The 16,654-nt window shown below is 53.3% G+C and overlaps 1 protein-coding gene and 2 long non-coding RNA genes across 3 annotated transcripts; all 3 read left to right on the top strand.

Annotated features, from left to right (window-relative positions):
- Positions 1-1,239: 1,239 nt before the first annotated feature.
- LOC139826537 (uncharacterized) lies at positions 1,240-1,843 on the top strand. The gene is made up of 3 exons (XR_011736659.1): positions 1,240-1,472; positions 1,615-1,694; positions 1,809-1,843. It is a non-coding gene; the product is annotated as an uncharacterized lncRNA (long non-coding RNA).
- Positions 1,844-2,917: 1,074 nt separating this feature from the next.
- Positions 2,918-6,926, top strand: LOC139826561 (uncharacterized). The gene is made up of 10 exons (XM_071802695.1): positions 2,918-3,056; positions 3,619-3,716; positions 4,156-4,305; positions 4,511-4,665; positions 5,000-5,144; positions 5,264-5,401; positions 5,603-5,779; positions 6,144-6,299; positions 6,476-6,577; positions 6,834-6,926. Exons 1-10 carry the CDS (start codon positions 2,927-2,929, stop codon positions 6,924-6,926), a joined length of 1,344 nt encoding a protein of 447 aa, XP_071658796.1. The 5' UTR covers positions 2,918-2,926.
- Positions 6,927-6,966: 40 nt separating this feature from the next.
- LOC139826415 (uncharacterized) lies at positions 6,967-7,576 on the top strand. The gene is made up of 3 exons (XR_011736454.1): positions 6,967-7,057; positions 7,316-7,375; positions 7,463-7,576. It is a non-coding gene; the product is annotated as an uncharacterized lncRNA (long non-coding RNA).
- The last annotated feature ends 9,078 nt before the right edge of the window (positions 7,577-16,654 follow it).

The raw sequence follows: 16,654 nt of genomic DNA, 5'->3' as shown, positions 1-16,654 counted from the left end.
AAAGGGGGGCCTGGAGGCACCCCAAGGACACCCAGGTGCGCAGGGCTAAGCTGGCCTGTGCCTGCCAATGGGACACCCTGCCCCTCCCTGCCCAAGTGCAGGGTCACAGTGGGGCCCGTTGTGACCTCACTTGGTGACGCCCACTGCACCGCATGTGCTCAGCGCAGCTGCGGGCCCCAGCCCACACTGTCCGGCAGGACGGTGACAGGAGAGGGTGTGCGAGCACGGAAACGGCGACTGGCCCCCGAGCGCAGCCCACCTCTTTCAGAGAACTGCAGAATCGGAGACTTCTTTTGGTTGGAAGCGACCCCTGAGGTCATCGAATCCAACCATATCCGAATTCTAGCTGCCCCCGGCAGACTCCCCTCTGCCCCCGGCAGACTCGTGGCGAGGACTCCTCGAGCGCAACCCACGTCCTTCCCCGCTGCCCCCGGCAGACTCGTGGCGAGGACTCCTCGAGCACAACCCCCGTCCTTCCCCACTGCCCCCGGCAGACTCGTGGCGTTGCGCCAAAGCTTCCCCCTTCACCAGCCCAGCCTCTTTCCTCCAACCCGAAAGATGGCGGAGAAACTTCTCAGGATGGCCCTGAAGGAGGACAGGGCTCCTCAGGAGAGCAGCTCTCCAGTGGAGTCCCATGTGCTATGCCTGGCCCAGCAACTGGAGATGGGTGAGTGAGGGGCCCTGATTTTCTGGAAAGAGCGGGGGGCCAGTGAGAGCTCCCTGTTCAACGCCAGGATCACGTTTCCCTGCGCGCTGGCAGGGGCGTCCCACGGGTGGTGGGCGTGATGCTGCCTGAATGGCAGGGCTGCTCCGAGCTGGGAGCCAGCCCCAGCTCATCCTCTGCGGGCTGAAGCGAGTTCTTCACCCGCTGCACTGGGGGCTTCCCGCATCCTGCCTGGCTCCAGCATCGCAGCCCATCTGCCGGGCACCCTCCAGCACTGACACGCAGGGGAAGACTGTGCCAGGGCAAACGGCACAGGGCTGGATGGGGGGCAGAGCTCCTTCCTCTGCTCTTTCCTGCCTGCGCACCCTCCCTGTAGCCCTCCCTGCTCTCCTCCTTTCTTAGATGCCAGCTGGTTACCAGTGTACCACCTGGAACCAGAACATGTGGATGTCATCACGGCCTTTGTCAGCAGCCCGGAAAAGGTAACTGTGGCCATTTGGAAGGTGGCTGAGCTGGTGTCTGCTGACAGGGGCTCTGCTGCAGGGCTGCTGGAGGGCTCTGGCTGGGCAGAGCTGCTTCTGCCAGGTCTCCATCCGGCGCTGCACCCCCAGCGCTGCAGTGCCACTGGCCGTGTGTCCCCATCTCATGCTCCCTGTTTGTCTCTCTGTCCCCCGGCTGCCAGGACGAGGAACGGAAGCTGAAGTTCCTTAAAAGCGTGGCTATGCTCTTCAGAGCCGCAACGTACAACGGTTTGTCCCAGGGCCTAGATCTGTTCTGCCAGAGATACAAACTGGCAGAGAATATCAAGGTGAGGGGATAGGCGCTGGCTCCGGGGAAGGGGACAAGGCCCCCAGCACCAGCGCTTGTAAGGACAGCGTTGGGCGGGGCAAGGGGCTGATGGCACTGGGTGCTGGCAAGCTGCCAGCTCCAATCCTGGCTGTGCACTGCAGGTGCTGCTGGAAGAAGAGCCCAGGGACCAGCTGCACACAGCGGTGCGGCGGAGCGCCATGTTTGCCATGGCCGAGATGAGGTACCTGCCCATCCCTCCCGGAGACTCCTGCCCCAGAGCCCCGTGTCCACCTGCACGAGGCCTCCGGGCACTGCTCCCCGCACCAGTGTCCAACCGGCCTCTCTCTCTTTGCAGCTTCGTGGAGGCGGTGCTGGAGGGGAAAGAGATAGGCCTCCTCCGGACGTGCTTCTCCAGCATCTTCCTGCTTCCTCCAAAAGAAGAAATGCAGGACCTGAAACCTTTCCTGTACTTCACAGTAAGTGCTGGGTGACAAAGCAGCCCACGAGTCCTGCCTTGGTGCTGGGAGTTCAGCTCAGTGTCCCGGGGGTGAGGGGGACAGCGGGAAACACGGCCACAACTCGTTGTCTCCCTTGCAGACCATGAAAGGCATGGACACCATGCTAGTTGCAGTGGTGCTCAACTCTCCCACCTCCGAAGTCATCGAGACGATGCAGAGTATCTTCCAGGTCTGGCATGTGCAAAGAGTGGGCTTGACAAGGGCTGTTCTTCACCCTGGGGGACAGGGTGCCCACTGCTGAGTGGACAGTCCCACCCCGTGCCATGCAGAGAGCGCACTGCAGGGTGGTGCCCACCTCCCTGGGGGAACCAGGGGCTGCCCACCAGGCTCTTCCACAGCACAGTGGCCACACAGGGTGGCATCTGCCTTCCTGCCTGGCTAGAGGGCTGGCCGGGGGCATTTGTCCCAAGCCTGCCGTGGACCCCAGGGCACGAAACCACTAGAGGCTTTGCTCCAGATCAGAGGAAGCTTTAATGGACTGGGCGAGTCCCGCCCAGGACTTGAGCACTGGAGTGGTGGCTGCTCCCAGGGCTCACCAGCAGCTTCTCTCTCCCCAGATGCTCTTGACCTTCACCACCTCGGAGAGGGCATCTGTGCGGGAGAGGGCCGTGGGCAGGATGAGGGTGCTCAGCTTCCTGCTGGCCAACTACTCCTCACTAAAGGTAACGACCAGGCACACCCCGCTCTGCCAGGAGCCAGCTCTGCCCCAGTCCTGTTTCGGCTGGGGCTGCCCAAGGAGCCTGGAGGGAGCACAGGCCTGGCAGCTTTCCCCGCATGGGGCTGTTCGGCAAGACGGGTTCCGCAGGGCCATGCAAACCTCTGACCCACCTGGATCCAGCCCTGGGCACACACATGGGTTCAGGGCTTTGGCCCCAGGAGCCCTCAAGCCCTCTGCTCTTCCTCATCCCTCGCCCAGGCCGATCCCAATGAGGACAGACACGCCTCCTGTGCAGGGATGCAAATGCCAATCATTGGACAGCTGCTGGGACATCTCCTGCTACTCCTCTCATTCAAGGAAGAAGAGACCAGCCGCTTGGCTTTGGACGCTCTTTGTCTCCTCTTCCAATTCAAGTATCAGCAACGCTGTAAGAGAAGCTGTGGTGGGACGGGTTCCCCTGCACACCAACATCACCCAGTAGCTCTGCTCGTCTTCCTGACGGGTTGCCACAGACAGTTGTGCTGCTTGCTGGAGGCACCACCTTGTCACCAGCACTGCCCTTCCTCTGCTCCTGACCCCCACGCTCTCTCCCAGGCTGTTGATGGTGCCATGTAGCTCAGCTGCTCCACAGGAGCATGGGAGGCAGCCCCACGCCGCATCTTCCCGTCTCTCCCAGCTAGCCTGTATCCCTGCCCCGCGGCACTCCGGCCAGGCGAGCTGTCCCCCACGTCACCATTATTCCAGGCATCGGGGACTGAACTGTGGGGCTGCATGCAGAGCTCTAGGACCTTGGAGTTTCCAGGGCCAGAACCACTCGCACACGTACACTGGAGGCGGGTCAGCCTTTCCGTGGCACCGTTCTCCACCACCTCCTCCCCTGATGGCGGGTCATAACCTCCCTCCTCGGCCATTCCAAGATCAAAGCTTTTTCCAGTATTGGGGAAGCTGCTGCATCTTGTCGACTCTTCTGTGTTTGCCCTGCTCTTTAGGGGCGACACTGACAGAGGAGAATACACAGCTCCAAGGGGACTTGGAAGCCGAGACCACCTCCTTGCGCACTTCGCCCAGCGCCACTCACATTATCGAGGTAACGAGCTCCCCCCTTGCTGGCACTCTTGGCCGTGGCATCAGCAGGGGAATGGTGAGAGCGAAGGCGTCCACAATCAGCAGGCTGGCGTGGCCTCCCTGTCCCTGCTGAGAGGCTTCCTGCTGTCCCTGAGCAGGGACGATGCGAGGGCTGCGCTCCAGTGTCCCAGCAGCAGCCCCCGTCCTCCCGGCCACCAGCAAGCCCTGGCTGGCAGCAGGGTCCACACCTTGTGCCCATGACCCCAACCCTCCTCCCTCACCCTGGGCCCTCTCTTCTCATCCTCCCCAGCAGTCACTGCTGCCCCTGCTGCCAGCGTTGCTGCGGGCACTGCCGCCAGCACTGCCGGGTGCCTCTGCAGGGCTGCTGGCACTGCCCAGCTAAGCAGCAGCTTCAGGGCCCTCAGTGTGACATGGCTGCGCTGCCTGCCTTCCTCCCTTAGTCCTTTGCGGAGTACCTCCAGCCTTCTGAGAGGTCAGACCTTGTCCGGGTGTTCATCGAGGCAACGACCGACTCCAGCACCTTTGACAAGGAGGCGGCCAGAAGTGTGCTGGACATGGCCAAGGGAAACCCGGACTTGTGGCTGGTGGATGTAAGTGGCCTACAGCCTGTTGCTGGATTGCCCCGCCCTTCAGCCCTGTCAGACCTTGTTCCTCCCTCCATCCCTCTCTTCCTCCCAAACCCCGGTGTCTCGGGCACCTGAAGCCACCTCAAGGCGGCACAGAGGGATGGCAAGGGCAGCTGAGGAAATGGCCGCACTCCAGTGGCTGCGCCATCCTCACCTGTGTCCCCTCCAGGTGCCAAAGATCACGAGCTGCATCCACAAAACCCTGGGATGCATCAAGACAGTCCCAGCCCGGCAGAGCGTGGAGTCCCTAATGGTCCCCATGGCTGACAAATGCCCTCAGGAGGTGGTGACAACACTGCTGCAGGTCGCTCCAGGAGGAGACAGGTACTGTCCCCACACGCCACGAGGGCTTGTTCCCTGTGGGGAGAGGGGCCTGGAGACGCTCTGGCTGCCAGAGCCAAGGAATCCTGCAGGACACACGCGAGGAGCAGGACCCTCCATCCCACCATGCGTTCCAGCCCAGGGGGTCAGCCAGGCCCACAGCAGGCAAAGCTGAACAAGCAAGCCTGAGCACACCCCGCGCTCCTGCCCAGCCCACAGGGAGCACCAGCTCAGCCCTCTGCTGCTGCCCAGGGCATCCCAACCATCCTGCAGGGCTGAGCGCGGCCACGCTGCTGTGGCCAAGGCTGCCCTGCTGACAGAGCGCTCTGGCTTGCAGCACTGCCCTGGCGCTGTGGGAGGTGATGTTCTCCGTGCCCCAGACTGTGCGGAGCATTTTGAGGGAGCTGCTCAGCCAGCTCTGGGACCTGAAGAGCAGGCTCTTCTGCACACACCTGGAGGACTACTGCCTCGTTCGCTTGGCTGTGAGTTACCGGAAAAAGCCCCCGCTGCCCTGTGCCTGGGCTGCGCTGGGAACCAGGAGCTGCACGCTGCCAGGAGCCCCAGCAGCTCTGCCGGTCGCTCACTGCCGCCCTGCCTTCAGATGCTGGCCAGCAGAGATCTGGGAGACAGGACGTTTGCTGCAACCTACCTAGACTTCAGGTTCCTGAAGGAAGAAAGGCCAGCCATGCTCTCCCTGGTGCTCAGGGGCATCATGACACTGTCAGAGACAGTCGAGATGGTGAGTAAGGGCGTCGCCAAGGGGAACCGTGTTGGCAGCCGAGGGTCGGGGCAGGGGGTGAGGGCTTGGCCTTGGCTGGCAGTCAGGCAACGGGGTGACTGCTCCAAAGGCCCTCCCTTCCATGGTGGGGCCTGCTGGCTGCCTGGGGCGCTTTCCAGGCGTGGACCTGGTCCCAAAAGGGAAACTCTTTTATTCACACAGGCAAGAAAAATGAAGATCATCCTGCCAGACCTCATGAGGGTTCTGCTGTTTGGCTATAAGGCTGCCACCACGAAGGCTCTGCTGGTCTTCAGAACCGTCATGGCTCAGCTGGAGAGGAAGGAGGCCAGCCACGTCGCTGTGCAGATGGCAGAATTCCTCCTGCCCCTCTTGGATGACGTAAGGCTGATGTGGAAGCCCGAGCCCCACGGGTGGGCCCTGGGCTCTTGTGGGATGGCTTCCGTGTTCTGCAGCCCAGCACAGCTCCTCCCCGACAGCTGCTCCCGCAGCTCTTCCCACCATGGCTGCCGAAGCTGGTGGGGGATGCTGGGTGGCTGGGAGGGCACTTGGAGGAACAGGCACTCCCAGAACAAGTCTCTTGAGTGGCCTTTCACGGACCCAGGACAGCAGATCTGGCCCACATCTCCAGCGTGCAGAATGCCGCCCTGGAGCACCTCCCCTCACATCAGCCATGCTGGGGCTTCTGCTCACCATGGGCAGAGAGCTGCTGGTGCTCCAGCTCTACTGTGCTTCTCCCTCCCAGGAGCTGAGCCAGCTGAGAGAGAGCTCCATCAGCCTCTTCAGAGACCTGATGAAGATGGCGGTGGGGAATGACAAGAGGGAGATGAAGAACATGGTGCGACTCGGCCTGCTCCCTCTCTTCTTCCGGATGAGTGACCAAATGCAGAGCGTGGCCAAGGTACAGGTTTCAAAGCTCAGCACTGATGCGGGGAAGAGAGCCCTGGACGTTTGGGCCAGGGCATGTCCCAGCTCCCTAAGGGCAGAATCAGCCCAGGACCAAAGTCCAGAGGAGGGAGACACAAGGTCTCCCGCTCCAGACCGTGGTGCCATCTCCCAGCTTCCTCTGTTCCGCAGGCTGCTGGGGAAGCCCTTCTTGCTGCTGCAGAGCTCCTCAAGTGGAAACCGCTCAAGCACCTAGTGCGGACACAGCAGACATGGCAGATTGGAGAGAGCTTGGTGAGGACAACCCCCAAGGCTCAGGGCCCAGGCGGGACGAGGGCCACCCTACACGTCTGGGCTGTAGGCTCTGCACATGTGCCTCGCCTGCCCTGCTGCAGCCTGGACCTGCACCCTTGTGCCCTGTCCTCAAGAGCAGAGCCCCCAAGGGCTCTTCTCTCTGCCCCGCTGCCCTCCCCATACCCAGCGGGAGGGAGAGCTCTCAGCAACCCTGGGCACCTTGACCTGTGTCTCTCTTTCAGCCTCAGCCCCACAGGGCTCCTGGCTGGGACATGGGAGTGGCTGGGGCGGGAAGGGGAATGGCTGGGTCTGGGAGCAGGGACGGGTCCAGCCCGGGAATGGACAGTGACGTGCCCATCCCCTTGTGCTCTCTCCAGCTGAAGCAGGACAGCAGCAGAGCTCAAGAATTCTTGATTCAGAGCCTGTCGTACCTGAAGGATGCTCAGGCCAGCTTGCGAGAGGCGGCCGTGAGGTTCATCGGTGGGTCACAGCCCCATGGGTCCCTCTCTTGGCAGCTTGGCCCCAGTCCTCGCCGCTGCCCTGGCAGCAAGGAGCAGCCCTGTGGCTGCCAGAGCCCCAGCTGCCCCGTGCAGGGCGTTGGCTTCCCTCTCCCAGTCCTGCCCATGCAGGTGGCCATGGTTCCCGCCTAGCTCAGTCCCACCAGCTTGGCCCCTGCTCTTCCCTGGGGCCAGCCCTGATGAGGGGAGGGAGCAGGGGCTGACGGAACTCTGTGCCCAGGGCTCGCTGCACGGCACCTGACGAATCCAAGCCAGAGGAAGCTGGCGGAGATCTGCAGCGGTGAGTAGGGAGCATGGTTGAGAGGGAATGCCTGGGGGTCTCTGCAGACGTGGGAGGTCATCTCAACTCTGCTTCTTTCCCTTGCAGCCCTTCAGACCTTGGCAGAAGACAGCGAGCCCTCCATCCGCTCCCTGGTAGCGCAGACTGTCATCATCATCCTGAGCTCTCCGAGGGAGCAGCCAAGGCCGCGATGGACCCTGCAAGCCCTGTGCTGCCGCTGATGCTGAGGCGTGCGGAGGAGCAGCTCTTCTCAGGAGAGTGGCTGGATTTTAATAAAGAGCCCTTCATGAAGCTGGGTTTGACATCTGCCTTTTCCGCGGACCCCAGAACGCCTCTGAGTGCACTGGCACTTTTGAGAGCACAACCCAGAATCACAGGCAAGGGTGATGGAGCAGACAGAAGCACTGGCAATGAGCCTGTCCAAGGCAGCGGAGATGAAGCTCACTGGGCCCACGGGGTTTGTTCCTCGAGGCACACCTGGAAATAGCAGGCTTCTCTCAGGTGTCCACACCTGAGCTGGCCTCACGGACTCCTTATGCACCCAGGGATGCTCAGAGACAGAGTCTGCCCCTTTTACACACAGAGGCAGGAGTCACAGTGTCTCTCTCACCTGCTGTTGCCACTCCCAGCCCTGCAGTGTGTCACCCTGCCCGCACTCATCTCCGATGTCCCACGTCACGAGGAATGAACACGGGGACCGCAGTCCAAGGAAGCACAACCCAGTACTGCGTTCAGGTGGTTTCCCCCTAACGTGAAGTGACCTCGAGACACTGTCTGTCCCACAGGCCTTCAGGGAACCCCAAGGAACAGCTGATGACATTTGTGGTCTCTCGGGTTCGGCTCATCCCACCTCCCGTACATGATGTGCAGGCTTGCATCTCATCTGTGCCATGCAAACATGGCCTGCTCGTGCTCATGCTCATGCTCATGCTCATTCACCATCCTTCCTCGGAGGGACAAAGGGCCTCTCCAAGCTGCGCTGAGAGGCGGGGGCTGGAAACGGTGGTTGTGCGGGGCCAGCCCAGGATGATTGTCCTGGGGCAGCTTCCGCAGAGTGTCCAGTGCTCACGGGCACAGCCCAGACCCTGCTCGGCTGGTCCGTCAGGTGTCTGGCAGGAGGCCGGGCTGTGAGAGGACACTGCTGCGTGCCCTCATGCTTCACACTCGCGGTGTTTAGCTCTGTACTGGTGCGTACTGGTGTTTTGACCTGCTGGTCACGTTCTTGGCGTGTGCTGGAGAGAAACCTTGGAAGAAGACCTAAACCTTCCGGCATTATCCTCAGGAGATCACCTTTCTTCATGGAAGGCTGTTCTGAGGCCAGCTCTGTCACTGAAGTGTCCACTGTATGTCCCTGCCTGCGGTCACAGGACTGCCACGCAGCAGGACAGTGACCAACCTGCCAGAGCACTTAGGCCTTGCACCAACACAAGGGATGAGAAGGAGAGTGTGGGAGCGGAAAGAGAACAGCTCTGGAAGACCAAGCGCTGCTGCTCCCTGTCAGTGCTGATGTGCTGGGATTGTTCCCCTTCACCCAATTATCCAGGTGAAACTTCAGCCTCCTTTACTATAATAAAAAGTGAGCTTCCGATGAAATTTAATGAGATTTCATTTATTAACTACTTGTTAACCTATGAACTAAGAGTACACTCTGCTGCTTTGCAATAACAGTATTTTTAAAAGGCATTCTTTCCCAGCCAATTTGAGCTCTGACTGAAGGACAGGGATGTAAATGTTGGCCTTCGCAGCCACGATAACCATTGGGCTTTCCTTGTTCTCTCTTGTGTCTCTGTATCAATTGAAAAGTAGCACAAAATAATCTTCTCATTCCTTACTATTAGGCAAGCTTTGTTGCATGGGGAAGATTTGTTTATTTGTCAGTCTGGTGCAAGGCTGATAATGAAGTGCAGAGTTTGTTGGGTTTTTTTTAAAAAACAATCCCTGAGGTCCTGAGTAAATATCCAGCTGAGCTGACATTGATACTGTAAATTGGCTAATTGAAGAAAGAAACTTCTAAAACCAAAAAAATGCAAGGATGATGCCAAAGCTAATCTGGATTTCATATGTACAGGGGAGGGTGAGGGCAGCAAGATGAGCTGACGTTGTTTCCTTACAGTAAAAGAATAGACAGGGTGAACGAGGGCCTGCTGCTGCGCTTTCTAAGATTAGAAGCAGACAGGACTGAGGTACTTTATGGCTCCTTTGCCTCCGTCTTCAGCACAAAGGTCTCCTGGGACGCTGTTCCTGAAGGCAGGAGTCTGGAGACCACCTAGGAGTGGATGGGGCTCAGTTCAGGGGTTACCTGATCAAAATCAGACACCTTTACAGAATAGGAGATGGGTCATTTGACCGGCTCCCTGAACACAAGTATCGCTGTGCTGTGGCACCTGAGATTGCCAGGAACACCCACCTCTTGGTTCGGAGGAGTGTGATTGATCTTGAGGTGTCCTGGACTGTCTCCTCACTCAGCTGGGGCTTCAAGCACCCCCTTTTCTGACATATTGTGTCTGCATCAGGGGATGCTCCAGATCCATAAGAATTGAAGGCTGCTGATATCACCTCTTCTGGAAAGGGGCAGAAGGGAGAGGGGGGAAGGAAACAGAAGAAATGCTGCTTTATTGCTATTTATTACTGAAATGCTCTCTGTTTGGCTCTTCCTGAAATCTCTCTAATCATTCACTGTGGAGAGTTACTGGCTGTGTGCTGTGAACAAGCCAGGGCTTGATGCGGCTGTGCTACACGGAAGGATTTCCCTGAGACACCAGAGACAAAAAGAAAGTAAACAGAAGCTGCTCTGCCCTCGACCCAGGCTGCAGGAGGGGCGTTGCCGCTGCGCATGAACAGTCTGTGAACAGTGCCCTGCAGCCAATCACCATAGTGGGGGGGGATGAGTGACTGTGAGTGTAACCAATTGTAGCCTGCACTTGCCGCATGGCCTTTTGGTATAGAGTATATAAGGCTTGGAAAAACGTGGTCTCGGGGACATTGATATTCAGTGTTGTTTAAGAGTTCATTAAAGAGTACGGATGGTAAATTCACATTGAATTAGACTCCTTACTCTCGCCCGGCCCGCCCGTTCGATCAAAGAGCTTATGCCGGCATCTGGATTCGTCAAATTTACTACCAGTACAAGTGGTAGCAGAGGATGGTTCGTTAGCAAAGCATAACGCTCCGGATCGACATTACTGCGGTAAGCAGCGTTCATAAAAAGCGGAGCCAAGCCGCGGTGTGGGAGAGCGTGTTTTTTATTATTTTTCTGTCCGATATCAAAAGACAAACACCCGTCGAGCTGGCCACTCGCCTCCTACAGTTAAGACTGCGCTGATAAGATAATGGATATTGAAACAGCCGCGGCACTGCTGACGACTATTCTCTCTAAGAGAGGTATTGAATCGTCACAGGAAAAGCTAATCACATTGATTTTTTTAGCTCAGAAGTGGGGACACTTTGGAGAAGTTCCACTTTTGTTTTCCGCAATGGAATGGAGATCAGTTGGGGACACTATGTGGGACAAAACTATCAGAGGGGAAGAAGAGAAAGAAATTAAATCTGTGAGAGAATTGTGGAAAACCGTATTAGAATCATTAGAAGTTATGAAATCGGAACAACGTGCTGCCCTTAGAGCAGCGCAGGCGCTTGTCCAAGAACAAACCTGGACTGATAAAACTTGTCCAAAAGAAAAGAGGGGCCTGTGGGCTACTCTGTGGGGTCTGCCTGCCGTTCGGGGTGGTCACGGGGTCCCGGCTCAGCCAATACTTTCACAATCCGATCTGCAACGCGGATTAGAAACTTCGCGGCCGTTAAACAAAAAACCGGAAGTTTCCCCCTCCGAGTCTCTGGGGCAATGTGCCAAGAAAGCGGAAGTGCAACTGGTTGACTGTCCGGATGTGGGAGGCCCTGAGTGCCGCCCTCCTCCTACCGCTCCGCCTCTGCCCTGCCCCGAGCCGGACGCCCCCCCTCCCTCCGAGAAAAGCGTGGGGGCCGGGCCCGGACCGGGCGGGCCGCCGCCGCCGGGGCCGGGGCCACCTCAAACTTTGCCTCCGCAAGCACCCGCGGAAGTTTTTTGTGAGCCTCCTCCTACATCATTGGGCTCACCCCAAGCAGTAGAGCAGTTACTGCAAGTCATTACCAACAAGCTTGAACAACTTAACTTAAAGAGTGTCAAATGTAGAGAAAAATAAGGAACAAATTGAGTTTCCAAAACCAGCTTGCCCTTCACAAACAATGCAATCAAAGGTGCCTATAGATTCTACTGACCAGCCACAGCCCCGACGTGGCAGATGGTCAGGGGTCATCAAAGATGCCATTCTAGAAGGTGATTGGTCTCCAGCAAAATTAGCCCTACCGGTAATTCAAAATATGAACACTCAGACAGCGGTATGGGAACCACACGATTGGAAAATTTTGCAGCAAGCAAAACAAACAATCACCAACTATGGTATACGTTCAGAAGCGACCAGACAAATACTGCATTGGATTTTTACCGCTGACTTATTGTGTCCCATGGACTGTCAAAATTTAATGCGCCTATTATTAACTCCAGCGCAATTCCTCCTGTGGGAATCAGCTTGGTATCAACGAGCGCAGCAAGAAACAGCAAAACACACCAGTCCAAATGACCCATTAACCAATGTGGTACCTGATGCCTATACAGGTCGTGGACAGTATGCTACCATAGAAGTTCAACTGCGATTTACAGCTGAAATTCACCGAAAAGCTGCACAACTTGCCCTAGATGCCTTCTTAACCTTACCAGGACCATTAGCTCCCTCATTCAGCGGAATACGCCAAGGCACCACAGAAGATTTCTCACATTTTATTGACCGGCTACATGAAGGAGTAATGCAAAATCCGGACTTATCAGAAGAAATGAAAAATCAAATGTTTCGGCTGTTAGCTTTTGATAATGCAAATTCAAAGACTAAACAAATATTAGCAACTCTGCCACCAGGATCATCAGTAGAACAAATGCTGACACGAGTAGCCAGATCAGAAGAACACCGAAGTGCAGAGGTGATGGCTGCCGCTTTCGAAGGGGTCATGCAGAGATCTCTCCGGCAAGTTAGCCAGCAAGTCTCATCTACAATGCAACCAGCATAGCAGCAGTTCAGCGATCAACAAATAAATTCTGTAAATCATCATACAATTCCTGTCATCACTGTGGAAGTAAAGAACACGTCCGAACGAACTGTACTGCAGCAGTTTGGTGTGACAGATGCCAGTCTAACACTCATGCTACAAAAATTTGCCGGAGATCGGGAAACGGCCAAGTGAGCGCGAACGGAGTGCGCGCGAGGACACAAAGAGCATCTCCGAACCTGTATCACAATCAGCGACCAACCGTGAACCAGGCTTCTTTCACCTCAACAAGCCAAGCACCACAGGAAGCCCCGGAGTTGATGTGGAGACAGCAGTAGATATAACATTGACCAATACTGCAATTCACAGAATACCAACTAATGCTAAAGGACCTTTATTTCGACAAGATAGTCTCATTGGAGGCCTATTGATTGGCCGTTCTTCTGCTAGTATCAAAGGTCTTATAGTAATACCAGGTATAATTGATGCAGATTTCACAGGAACTGTTCAAATTCTGACCTACACTCTGCATCCGCCAATTTTTATTCCTTCTGGGAGTAGAATAGCTCAGGTAGTAGCATTGGAAAACTGCCTACCAATGCTTCCAGGAGTCCCTCCAGCATCCTCAACAGAAAGGCGTGATAAAGGATTTGGATCGACAGGTCCTGCAGTTTGCTTCACCTCATCAATGATTCAGCGTCCCATGTTACGTGTGCAACTATTTCAGTCTGATTCTACTGTTGTTGTAGAGGTAAATGCAATGCTTGATACTGGAGCTGATGTCTCCATCATTAGTCAATTCAAATGGCCACGAAATTGGAAACTTCAAAAATCAATCTCTTCCACTGTAGCTGGAGTAGGGGGTCAAACTACTCCAAATATAAGTGTTGATCCCATTTCCATTAGTTTCCCTGAAGGTCAATGTGTTACCCTTAGGGTGTATGTAATGGAATTGCCAAGCAGCCTTGAGGTGCTTATTGGCCGTGACGTCTTGGGGCAACTTGGTGCTGTGTTAACTACTTCGCCTTTTCCTTAGTGGTCACTGGAAAGCAGTTGCCCAACCCTCCATTGACCTGGTTAACAGACAGCCCAGTTTGGGTTGACCAGTGGCCATTAACAGAAGAGCGACTGCAAAAGGCACGTGAATTAGTAGAAGAGCAATTAGTTGCAGGCCATATCAAGCCTTCTTCTAGTCCATGGAATACCCCAATTTTTGTAATACCAAAAAAGAGTGGAAAGTGGCGATTATTACATGACTTGCGAAAGGTAAATGATCAAATGCAAGCCATGGGTGCTTTACAGCCTGGATTACCATCACCTGTAATGTTACCAGAAAATTGGCATATTCTAATTATAGATTTAAAGGATTGTTTCTTTACCATTCCTTTACATGAACAAGATACACAGCGTTTTGCATCTACACTGCCTTCAGTAAACAAAGCGGAACCAGCTAAAAGGTATGAGTGGGTAGTGCTACCACAAGGTATGAAAAATTCTCCTACACTGTGCCAAATGTATGTTGTATGGGCACTTCAACCTATTCGTGCATCATGGAAACAAACAATTATTTATCATTATATGGATGATATTCTGTTCTGTCAACAAGCTGAGTTCACAGAAAGTTCCATAGTCCAAATGACGATCAAACTCAAAGAAAAGGGGTTGGTTATAGCTCCAGAGAAAGTTCAAAAGTCTGCACCTTGGAAATACCTTGGTTGGTCCATTTGTGATGCACAGATTCGTCCACAAAAAATTGAATTACATACTGATTTACAGACATGGAATGATGTCCAAAAATTGTTAGGGGACATACAATGGATTAGAAATTGCGTAGGCATTACTAACAATGATATAGCACCTCTTACTTCACTTCTAAAAGGAGGTGATCCAGCTAAGAAAATAAGCTTAGAGTCCGTGCATCTCAAATGTCTTTCTGATATTATACAAAAAGTACAGACAAATTGGTCTAGCCGAAGACTTTCTGATCGACCAATTTCCCTCCTTATTAGCAATCTAGAACATCCGTGTGCAATCATCTGCCAGTGGCAAAACAAAAACGGGGAATTCCCCATAGATGTTGCTACAGATTCTTCCTTTTGTGCCACTGTCAGATCAAAAACAGAAAATGATTTACGATTATTAGAGTGGATTTTTCTCAGTGTCCAACCAAAATTCAGTATTCAAACGAGACCAGAAGCAATTGGAGAATTGATTCGAAAAGGAAGATCTCGAATATTAGAAATTAGCGGCCAGGAACCAGATGACATCAGTATTCTGATAAATGGAGCCGATTTAGAGTGGTGGCTGAGACATTCGATGCCTACACAGAATGCATTATTAGGATTTATAGGCAAGGTACATTCACGACAACCAAAAGGTAAACTATGGCAATTCCTTAGAACAAATCAGTGGTTAGAGAGAAGCAAAGTAAAAGCAAAACCTGTTGAAGGCCTTACAGTATATACAGATGCAGGAAAATGAAGACACCAGGCAGCATGTGTCTGGCAAGAGAATAGTCAATGGAAACAGCATTTAATTGAAGGTTCAAAAGAGGATTCATTGCAGACTTTAGAGCTCACGGCAGTAATATGGGCCTTAAATAATTGGCTGAAATCTGCTTTAAATGTTGTCACAGATTCTTTGTATGTAGCAGGTGTAATACCCAGAATGGAAAATGCTCTGTTAAGACAATTGAATAATCCTCGATTAGGAAAATTGTTTGTACAATTGAGAGCTATTTTAAATCAAAGAAAAGAACCCTGTTGTGTGATTCACATCCGCAGTCATCAATGGAATCTTGGTCTAGGTGAAGGAAATCAAATTGCAGATAGTTTAGTAAGTTCAGTACAGCACATGCCTCCAACAGATAAATTCCAACAAGCGAGACAAAGTCATGAGAGCTTTCATCAGAATGCCAGAGGTCTCCAAAGACAATTTGATCTAACTTTAAATGAAGCAAGAAGTATTGTACAGGCATGTCCTCAGTGTGGAAGCCAGATGTTAGGTATAGGAATCGGTGTCAATCCTCGAGGTTTAAAAGCCTTAGAAGTATGGCAAATGGATGTGACACATGTGCCAGAATTCGGAAAACTTAAATATGTGCATGTCACAATTGATACTTTTTCAAAAATGATATGGGCTACTGCTTTACCAGGAGAAAAAGCACTACATGTATGTAAACATCTCACAGCTTGTTTTGCTGTAATGGGTGTCCCAGAAAAGATTAAGACAGACAATGGCCCTGCCTATGTTAGCCAGAAAGTTAGAACTTTTCTAATGAAATGGGGAGTGAAACACGTTACAGGTATACCTCATTCCCCAACAGGCCAAGGAATCATCGAGAGAACACATCAAATGATTAAAGGGTATTTGAGCAAACAGAAGCAGGAAGAGTTAGATTGTCAACAGCGTTTAGCAAAGGTGTTGTTTACCTTGAATTATTTATGTCTAACTGGCGATCATGAGGAGCCTCCTGTGATCATTCATCATTATCAGATCAGACTAGGAAGGAAAAACACTTTACCGGAATTCATGGTGAGATATCGTGATCCCACCACTGGATTGTGGAAGGGACCAGTACCTGTTATTTTTAATGGTAGAGGGTATATGTGTCTCTCCACAGATCAAGGTCCTCTATGGGTTCCAAGCCGAGCAGTAAAGCCGGAGTTGAAACAAACTCAACCAAATGAACTCCCTGCAGCAGAACCTTCGGAGGTCACAGAGTGAGGTGTAACCTTTGCATTGATTTAGCTGTGACATGTATGTGTACTATAGTTATATAAGTAGATCTTTAAACACCACTACCTCTTGAGTAAGTTCATCAACACCCAGCACATCGTTTGTTATAAGTTGAGTATCTTTAAACCAAAGTTCTTGGAATTTGTTTAATCAATCCATTGCGATATTTAAACGGCAATGGAATACCTCAGGTTTATTGCAAAGTGCACTGTTTATGTTGATTGCTGTTGTTATTTATATGTTATGTATAAGTTATTTTTTTTATCACATATCAAAAAAGGTTTAGAACACACAGCTAATCAATCCTGGCTTGTCCAAAAAGAAAAAAAAAAAGGAGGAATTGTGGAGAGTCTCTGGCTGTGTGCTGTGAACAAGCCAGGGCTTGATGCGGCTGTGCTGCACCGAAGGATTTCCCTGAGACAACAGAGACAAAAGGAAAGTAAACAGAAGCTGCTCTGCCCTCGA

This window comes from Patagioenas fasciata, chromosome Z (assembly GCF_037038585.1).
Source record: "Patagioenas fasciata isolate bPatFas1 chromosome Z, bPatFas1.hap1, whole genome shotgun sequence".
Lineage (NCBI taxonomy): Eukaryota > Metazoa > Chordata > Aves > Columbiformes > Columbidae > Patagioenas > Patagioenas fasciata.
The sequence above is the reverse complement of the archived record's forward strand: the minus strand, read 5'-3'. Positions and strand labels throughout refer to the sequence as shown.

Coding starts and splice junctions, on each gene's coding strand:
- LOC139826561 (XM_071802695.1), top strand. CDS start 2,927: ATGCAAATGCCAATCATTGGACAGCTGCTGGGACATCTCCTGCTACTC. Junction 3,057..3,618: donor ATTCAAGTATCAGCAACGCT/GTAAGAGAAGCT, acceptor CCTGCTCTTTAG/GGGCGACACTGACAGAGGAG. Junction 5,145..5,263: donor ACTGCCTCGTTCGCTTGGCT/GTGAGTTACCGG, acceptor CCCTGCCTTCAG/ATGCTGGCCAGCAGAGATCT.